The 10,212-nt window shown below is 42.9% G+C and overlaps 1 protein-coding gene across 1 annotated transcript in view; it reads left to right on the top strand.

The window, feature by feature from the left end:
* The first annotated feature begins 6,408 nt into the window (after window positions 1-6,408).
* F9 (coagulation factor IX) overlaps window positions 6,409-10,212 on the top strand; it is a 42,543-nt gene continuing 38,739 nt past the window's right edge. Inside the window, exon 1 of the mRNA XM_004713364.2 lies at window positions 6,409-6,503. Within this exon, the coding sequence (XP_004713421.1) occupies window positions 6,416-6,503 (88 nt within the window). The 5' untranslated portion in view covers window positions 6,409-6,415. The remainder of the gene's footprint in view (window positions 6,504-10,212) is intronic.

Raw genomic sequence — 10,212 nt, 5'->3', positions numbered from 1 at the left:
TGTTGACTGTGTGTGAGGTGCACAGGCCAGTAGTGGACCCGGAGAATTATATCACAGAAGAGCCAATGCCCCAGTAGATAAGCTATGGAATCTCTCTTAGCCATTAAGGGTTCACTCGCCATCTGTCACAAAAATCGATTTGTTCTTTCTTGTAAGGATGGAAGGAGGTCGGGTTTGTAATGTCCCTGGGATATAACAACTATTTGATCATTGTAGATCAACATCTTCTCCCTTCATAATTGAATAAGGGCAAATCAATGGGTTTGTACATTCCTTTACCGCTCTTTAAGTCTAAAGAATCAGGGAAGAGTTATAAGTGCAATGTAGTAGAGAAAACAGAATGAATATTCAGCCATCATGGAAGAAGTAAGGGGGTGTATACAAAGCTGAAAGATGGATTATCTTGGCTTTTACACTGCGCCCCCAAATAGTGCTTTCTTTACTTGAACTCGGTGTTGTTTCTCAAATTATTCACTTGACAGTGGCTTCATTCAGTCAGTGTTTAATTCAGGGGCCGTGTTTAATAGAAGTAAATGAACTGGCACACTTGAATACACCGATTTTGGAGGCTTCATTTTGGCCAAATATAGCTGCTATAGATGTCAAGCAAGCCAACTCAGCAACCTTCCCAGTAGTGGCTAACTTCAGCGTCATGGTAACAAGCCTCAACTGACAATTTCCTGAAACGTTCCACCTGGCCTCCTCGCAGGAAGAGGCAGCACATAGCCCTGTGCAGAACATCAGACCCCTTTCCTCAATAGTCTGCCATCACTCCCTACTGCTTCCTCGCTCTGGCATTTTTCACCGATGGCCTCTGCCCACTGCAACTTTCAATCATCCCCTCAACTGGACAGATACTCGAGTCCCTCCAGACTTCCACCCTTGTCCCCCACCCTCCCCCGTTGACTGTGTCGATCCTCTCCCCACCTGGCCCTTGATGATGGCGTTCAGCGTAGGAGCTTTCTTGGTACAACCTGCTCCTTCACTGCCCCTGCGCGCTGCTTCCCAAATCCATGACAGCACGTCATTGTGCACAGACCAGAAGTGGTTGACAAAGAGGGAGCAGCAACCGAAGAAACCAAAACCCAAACCTCAATGCCATAGTCACTGAGTCGATTCCAACTCAGAGTGACCATACAGAGTAGAGTTCTCACCCTGAACATCTTTACAGGAGCAGGTAACCTCATCTTTCTCCTGGCGAGAGAGGTGGGTATGAACTGCTACCTTGCAATTAGCAGTCTGGAACAAGCTTGAACTGGAGGGCAACTCTGATTCCTGTAGAATAGACCCTCCTCCTCGAAGGTCTTCCCTCTATCTCTCCTTCAACGTTCTCCCTTGCATTGGCCCAGTTCCCATGTCTTTGAAGATCAATCCTCATGATCACCCCAATTTTGCCACTCCTCCCTTTTCGCTGCAGCACCTCACTATTTGGATCAGTATTCTCACTTGCAAAGACAAATAACTGCAGCCAAAGAAATTCCTTTTTGAGCCACTGTTGGACACAGTCAAAAAGAAAAGTGCTTTGCAATTTCAGTAGCATTCAAATGAGCTATTGGTTATTCCTACCAAAAGTCTTTTAAAGCATCCTCTTATAGGATAGGATAGCATTTTATTTGCTTTATATTGTAATAAAATAAAAATGGTACAAAATAAAATAGAGGGTCATGAAATCAGGACAAGATGAACATTCAAGGAGCAAGGTTACAACAGGGTCAAGAGTATGGCTGCTGTTCTTGTCCTTAGGGAACATGAAGTCAGTTCCAGCTCACAGCAACCTCGCGCACAATAGAACAAAACCCTGCCCGGTCCTGCACCATCCTCACAATTTGTCTTATGCTTAAGTCCATTGTTTCTGCCACTGTGTCAATCCATCTTGTCAAGGCTCTTCCCCCTTTTCTCTGCCCCTCTACTTTCCCAAACATAATGTCCATCTCCAGGGACTGGTTTCTCCTGACCACGTGCCCAAAGTATGTGAGATGAAGGCTCACCATCCCCTAAAGAGAATTTGGGCTGTACTGCTTCCAAGACAATTCGGTTTGACATTTTAGCAGTCCGTGGTACTTCCAATATTCTTCTCCAGCACCACAATTCAAATGCATCATTGATTCTTCTTTGGTCTTCTTTATTCAATGTCCAACTTTCACATGGGCAAGGCAATTGAGAATAACATGGTGGCTTTCCGTCACTTCAAAGAGGTGTTGTGCAGCGGATTTACCTAATGCAATGCGTCATTTTATCTCTTGACTGCTGCTTCCATGGGTGTCGATTGTGGATCCAAGAAAAATTAAATCCTAGACAACTGTACATTGATTAATATGGTTAGTACTGTAAAACACCTAGTAAAAGTCTGGGGCACTTGCCATTGGCAAACCTTATGATTGGTCAGTGTGAAGGAATAGAAGTGGGTACAAGAATGATGGTGCCTATAGGAAATGAGCCAAACAAGAAGAAGCACAAGCATTCCGGGTACTGAGACCAGAAATCTCATCACAGTATCTACAGCAATACATTGTATTATAGGCTGATGGCTTCATGCCAAAGCACAATCCAACCAAAGCCCATCTACAAAGAGCCAGAGTGATAGGATCCAGGCAAACATCTGGCTAATATGGGAAAGATATTTTAGAAATTTTGTAGAACTGAGTCGGTTTCAGTTCTCCATAAATGAGATTCCCATGCCTGAGTTTCATTGTTTAGCACTAGAAAGCCCCAGGAAATGGTTCTTGACAAGTCAGTAAGGTGGAGCTCTTTTAGGCTACCAGCTAAGCACAGAGCCATAAATGATAGAAGTGAATGCAGCTGTGTGATGGATATACTCCTGCAGGTCCTTACAAACCATGCTGACCAGTCAAACGACATCTAACACAGAAGAAGAGAACTTCCTGGTATATCTTTGAGAGTAAATGACAAGGGTGGCTACAAAGACTCTCAGGTGGCCTCCATGATGCCTACCTTCTTTCTGGTGTCTTCTGTCTTTGACAGAACCTGAGACATGTGGCTAACCAATATCGAACCAAATTTCACAAAGTTTGCAGAAAATATTCATTACCTTTCCTTGCATTTTTCTATGAACTTTTGGAAGCTCCTGGTATATGGCACAAGTGATGGGATACATCGTTCCTGTGGTTAAATGATGTTATATAAGGCACTCTCTTGCTAGCCGGCAGCTTACTCTGGAGCTGTGTTTCCCATACTGCGCCTGGAGGATGCTAGAACAATCTAGGGGATTGAAAGAGCAGATACCTACACTTTATCCAAATTATGAGCTATAGTACAAACGTTTTTAATTGCCAGGGGGCACTGAGTCGTTATTCATTCTTTCTGAAATTCCCCTTGCTGACCTGATGGAACATCGGAGCCATGGCCCTGAGTCCTAAAAAACCAAGAGAATGAGTATTGAAACAACAACAACAAAAAAGTGAGCTTGGAAGTATATTCTTCCCTAGTTGAGTCTCCAAATTAATATACAACTTAGCTGTTGGCTTGACTATAGGCCTTGGAAGGCCTTAATCAGCTTAATCAGCTGGACTCCTGGCCCACCAAAAATGAGAAGATAAAAGTGTTCTTTTAAACCACTAAATTAGTGGTAATTTGCTGTGCAGAAATGCATAATCAAAACAAGATAGATGTGCCCTGAAAAAAAAAAATCAGCCAGTTCAAAGGTGGGCACCACCTACCAAAAGTGAAACCTTTCATTTGAGAGCAAAATATCTATAAATAATCTTTCTAGCTACGAATAGATAGCAGGGCTGGCTGATAATGAAATTCTATCCTGATATCTGCCTATGCAACTATTTTCTCTGCATTGGCTGTGTCCTTGTGATGTGCCAAGTACAATTCTGGGCTCTAGGAGAGCAAGAATAAGGATAAAAGCCAAGATCCCATTGCCTGAAAATACTGGCAGGCTGGGCAGTGACACTACACACGGAGGTGTGAAACAACTTAGAAGTCAATGGCAAATAACACCTTCTTGTAGTGGTACAAATGCCAAAAGATGTAGGGAATTCAATCTGGAAGACAACAGTCACTTTTGAATGCATTTCGAGTCAACTTTAGGTGTTTAGGGAGACGCAGGACCAGAAGGGTTTCCATCTGCTGTGCATACAGTTGCTATGAGTTGGAACCAACTTGACTGCACCGAACAACATTATTGCTGCTCTCGGTGCTGACCTCAAAATGAGCAAGTCAACCACAGGATGCCCTGCACCCCCTGAACCCACCCTTGCCAGCCCCCATTCTCTGACTGAGCACTAGGAAAGGAGACAGTCTCCTGTTTGCCTATCTAATGATGAAAGCTTTGTCTCTTGCTCATCTGCTCCAGAGCAGAGGAGGGAGGTGGGGTAAGGTTAAGGTTAATGAACTGTTCCTCATCTTCAGGACTACTACTATACCTGAGTACATAAGCTGGAGTATTTTTATTCTTCATTGAAGCAAATTATGTGCTCACTACAAAACATGAAGAGATTGTCAACAAGGGGAAAATGGAAATAAAAACGTGTATGTCAATCTCAGAAAAATATTTGGAGAATGTGGGGTTAACGTTACTGTACATATCTACAGTTAACAAGATAGTATATATATACCAAAACGCTCCAAGTACTCTTAAAAGAAAAATTAACAGTCCTACAATTAAGAAATGAGTTCAGCACTTAAAAACACAATGGCTGATATATTCCAAATCATGAACCATTTCGGTATACACTTACCAATACGCACATAGAGGCTATATGATGAAAATTACAAAATACTGATGAGAGAAATCAGAGGCATAAATCAATATAGGGATACTGAGTTTGCAGATTGGAACACTGAGCATTGTGAAGATGTCAAATCTCCCCAAATGGACATGAAAGTTTAATGCAACTCCTATCAAACTTCAACAAGATATTTTATAGATGTAGACAAACTTATTTTCAAATATGTAAGGAAAGGCACATGACCTAAAATAGTTCATCTAATTGAGTCAAAGAATTACAAAGTGAGAGAAATCATTCTCCCTGATATAAAGGCTTCTATGCATTGGGCTGCAATATTAGCAGTTTGAAACCAGCAGCCTCTCCAGAGAAGTTGTCAGCTTCCGTGAAGATTGATAGTTTCAGAAACCCTGGGGAGCCATGCTATTATGTTCTATAGGGTCACTGTGAGTCAGAATTGATTCAAGGCAGTGGATTTGGTTTTTTGGATTATTTATCGACAGCCCACCCAGTGACTCCACAGGAGTCGGCTCCCATGGTTTTCTGCATATGAAACCCAGGGTAGGTAAATCTATAGATATCATAAATGGATTAATAACTACCCAGGGTCAGGGCAGAGGAGCTAACAACAATGAGTACAAGACAGAAGAAAGTGTTCTGAAATTGACTGTGGTGATGATTACACAACTCATCTTAACAGGATTAGACAATTCAGTTGTATGATAGGGGAATTATATGGCAATACAACTATCTTAAATAGAAAAATAACGAAATAAATAACATTTTGAAAAGTTCACAGAATAATGAAAAAATTATTCTAGCCTAGAAACCCCATGGGATCACTATGACACAAAAGCTGACTTAACCACACTTTACAACAGCATCCTGCTGCAGGAGTGGAGAAAGAAGAGATAGCCCTGCATGCAGGGAGCAGAACGAAAACCCTACTAACAGATCCCAACAACAGGATCTGCTGTGATTCTTATCAAACTGTCCAAGAAATTCCATGGAGGAACAATAATAACCTTTTCAGCAAATGATGCTGGAGGAACCAGAAATCCATGCAGCAGCTCAACTCGCTGCCATCAAGTCGGTTCTGACGCAGAGCAAGCCTTCAGGGCAGAGGAGAACTTCCCATGGGGGCTTTCAAGGCCGCCAATATTGATGGGCAGATCAAACCTCATTGTTCTCACTTGGAACAGCTGGTGGGTTTGAACGATCAACCTTGAAGTTAACACCCTATTTCATAACCACTATGCCACCAGAACTCCTAAATACCACATCTTATATAAAAATTAACTCAAAATGGAAAACTACAAATAATTTAGTGCTAGGATAGGGTAAAAAAAGTGGGGGGGGGGGAATAGGGTGGAGGCATGCCAGACCTCTGCCTTGAGCTATAGAAATGTCTGGTGCTATCAGATGCGCCCCCCATGCCACTTCCACACTCAGTCACTGTAACCATCACTGTCTCCTCCTGTCTAAAGATGTGTCATCTCCTGCTTCATCCTCAACGTGGCAGAAGCCCATGACATCAGAGGCAAAGGTGAAGGATGGCCACTGCTCATTCTCTTCACTTGACCTAAGAGGCAGATGGCAGTAAGCCCAAAGAAAGACCCACTACAGGAGATGGCTACTATTTACCAGAAGTAAATACAGCTCAGCGTGTACTTTGGAATAACCGGCCAGCCTTGCCACTTGCACAACTTCTAGCAAAGGTTATGCAGTGCCTGAGCAAGACCATGGCAGAATCACGGGCGCTCATCACCATCTGTCTTTTAGGATATCTACTCAGTGCTGACTGTACAGGTTTGTTTCCTTCTTTAAAATACAGTATACATGTTTGTCTTTTAGATACGGAAATGTCTAGGGCTATCTTTGTCAGTAAATAATGCTCCTTTGATTCGACAGTTCTATTTTAGATTCAAGTAGCTGTCATGGGGGTTTGTGCATACTCGCTCTCTGGCAGTGGGGTGTTCTTATTTTTCTCTTTCTTAACAAAATAGATTTTCGATCTTGACATTATTTTGGTTTTAATGAAGACAGCAGAATTTATGATTAGGCAAAGAAATTCCTTTTAGAAAAGAGTCATTGACTTAGTTTAAAAAATTAAAAGAGGGAAAGCATGTTAACAAGGATGCAGCAGAAAATGGAGCAAAGATCAGTTGCTATTTTTGCTTGGGGAGCTCCCCACTGTGAAATTTTTTTAAAAAAACAAAAAACATTCAAACGCCAAACAATGGTTGTATTTATGTTCAATTTTTCAAATCTGTGACATTCGTCTATCTTCAATGGGATGTTTTCGTACCAACACAGACATTAAACTTTTCATTTGAAAGTTGTTGATTGGTCACCAAGTTTTTTCCAAGATTAGGAAGAATCCATCTTGCCTCAGTTTCCACACAGTTCCGAGTTGATGTTTGGGGAAGGTCAGTGGGCAAAGTGAGTCTGAGTGCAAGACTGAAGAGCAGAGTAGGCACTTACTTCCGCCATGGACACGACTGTGTTTTTCATAACTTCAATGATTTCGGCACTCCCCCAAGAGGAGGGTAAAGAGGGACGAGGACATGAGCACATTTGAACAGACAGCCTGTTCTTGCAGGAAGCATTTATTACCCTTCCTTGTCAACCATAAGCCGATGGTGCCAGGATCAGGGGTGGCAACCTCAAGCGTCCCCAGAAAGCAGACTGGCATTATAGTTCCCACTCCAGACATGATGTCAGCTATGGAAGCTGACTGGAAGGCAGAAATGATGATGTGAGAATGCAAAGGTTCAATGGAACTAGCAAAGTGAGCAGAGTCAAGGGAGAGATCAAATCAGGGTGAAATCACACAAAGCAGGAAATACGGCCAGGCCATTAAACTGATCTCATCAGCGATATCTGGAAAGACAAGGGCCTCAAGCCCTCCCTTAAAGACAATGAGGGAAATGAAGGAGGTGGTAGGAAGGCGGCTGACCCACCTGGAGTCCTTCAAAGTTCATAAAAGGATAGGGTTTAGGGCAAGAAAGAGAGACTAGGAATTCAGAATTTGGGAAATTATGTCAAGAAAGAATATGTTCCCGAGAAGTTTAAAGAATATGTTCCCGAGAAGTTTAAAAACGAGAGGGCTTCAAGAAAAAAATGGGGGGTGGGGAATAGAATTGAAAGAACATGGAAATTTTTCACAAGCTTTTTGAAGCCCTCTCATATATAACCCCTGATAATACAGAAGGGGGGAAAGGCAGTATGATGCTGAGGTCAAATAACAGGCCAATGGGTGGTGCAACCAGTTAAGCAACGCATTACTAATGGAAAGGTTGGCAGTTCGAACCCACCCAGAAGCACCTCAGAAGTAAGCTTTGGCAATCTGGTTTGGAAAGGTCACAGCCTTGAAACCCCATGTGGAGCAGGTCTACTGGAAAGCCCCTGGGGTCAACATGAATTGGGATCCCCTGGACAGCCATTGAGGAGCACTAATGATGGAGTGGTTACATGTTGGTTGGGCTGCTAACCTGTAAGATCGGCAGTCCTAAGCCACCAGCTTTCTACTCACATAAAGAGTTATGGTATCAGAAATCCAGAGGTAGTTCCACCCTGTCCTATAGGATCACTAGGTATGGGCAAAGACTCAATGGCGGTGAGTTTGGGAGTTTTGGAAAGCCACTTACAACAAGAGGCTAGGGCCAAGGGACTTTCAGTAAGGTCGGACACTCTCTAATGAAGAGAGTGCCCCTCTTCTGTTGCTTTTGAGCTGGCACTGTACGGGTGGCTGTTCAAGTCTACCAGCAGCTCCACAGGGGAAAGAGGACTCTGTCCGCTCCCATAAAGAGTTACCGTCTCTGAAACCCACAGGGGCAGTTCTCCTCTGCCCTATAGGGTCACGATGAGTCAGGGTCACTATGAGTCAGAATCATACTAGACAACACTGGAGAGTATAGTGTCTGGAATCCCTGGGTGTGTCAAACAGTTATCGTACTCACTTGATAATGGAAAAGTTTGAAGCTTCGTGCTTGGGAAGAAAAGCCTGCCCATCTGAAATATCTGCCATTGAAAAGCCTATGGAACACAGTTTCACTCCGACACACGTGCACTTGCCCCAAGTGGAAGCTGACTTGGGAAGCACCTGTTTTTGTTGGGCGAAGGTGAAGAGCTAGACAAGGGCACATCAGAGAGCCAAGGGAATTGAGAAGATCATGAGAGATTGAATAGGGAAGAGACAACCAGCTTTCCCCAGCCCACACATCCTGTCAATCAATACCCTCAAAGCAGATTTTATTATCACTGCATTGTCATCCCCATTGTACGTTGGACAAAATTAAGATTCAGAGAGTACAGAACCTGCCGAAAGTCACCTACGTTCTTCAAACTCATTTTCACTTCACCCTCCACCCCCTGCTACCAGGTCAATTCTGACTCCTGGTAACCCCGCATTACAGAGTAGAGCTGCTTCATAACACTTTCTGGGTTGTAACCAAAAATGGAAGGACATTGTCAGGCCTTTCCTTCATGGTACTGCTGGGTGATTCCAACTGCTACCTTTGGGGTGACTGGTCGAAAGCAACCCATCTCTGTCACCTCGAGACTTTTTTGTACTGTGCCATGTTGTAAACAGGTCCCATTGCATGAGAACCCAGAGTCAAGCCAGCAGGTTGCGGATCACAAAGAAGGGCCTGGTGCAGGCTGGGAGGCAATGTGTGATGATTTTCCCCCCCACAATGACTGGCCACCTTGGAAAAGAAGAGAGAAGGCAAATGGCAGTGTTCTAGGATTGTTGGGTAGGCTTAGTCCTGAGGAATTGAGGATGTTAGCAAATGACGAGTTGAAGGAGAAAATGTCTAGGCAAAAATCAGAGACAAACGAACGCCCAGAAGGGAATTGCAGAGGAAGAGGACACTAAGGCTGTCAAAGTACTCAAAGTCTCCATTGAAAATACCAGGCTGAAGTTTGTCTTTTTGTTGCTGTTGTTTGGGTCGTTAATGAGAAGGCACATTATCCTGTTAGATGGCACCAGACACACTGCTCAGCTCTCTTTTATACTTTTTAGTCCATATTTAAACATACTTTATGTTGTTGTTGTTCTTCTTAAGAATGTCCACAGCAGATGATACACCCCTTCAACAGTTCTCACACGGACAATTAAGTGACAGTGATGACATCATTCATGTTGTGCAACCATTCTCACCCCCTTTCTCACATAGTTCCACTTTAGTCTTTTGAAGAAAAGCATGCCAGTTGACTTCTTGCATTCCTGAGAGTAAACTATACACAGAAACGCACACACATAGGACTTTGCAAGTCATATATTGACCATATATGGGGGAGGGGTAGCCCCCCAAACTGGAATTATCTTTTCTTAAAAGCTATGTATTTACATGTTTTTAACAAAACAACCATATCACTTTCAAAGTACACACCATTACACTTAATACATTTGTCAAATCTGTGATTCCATCCTTGGAAACATTTTTCTTTTTCTTTTTCTTTTTTTGTTTGTTTTTTTTTCATTTCCCTATTTCTTTTTTTTTTTTTTTAACAT

The sequence above is a fragment of the Echinops telfairi genome, unplaced genomic scaffold (assembly GCF_000313985.2).
Source record: "Echinops telfairi isolate 266 unplaced genomic scaffold, ASM31398v2 ScPeMD7_20;HRSCAF=75, whole genome shotgun sequence".
NCBI classification, from domain to species: Eukaryota; Metazoa; Chordata; class Mammalia; order Afrosoricida; family Tenrecidae; genus Echinops; species Echinops telfairi.
Note: the sequence above shows the minus strand (reverse complement) of the source record. Positions and strands in the feature narration are given on the sequence as shown.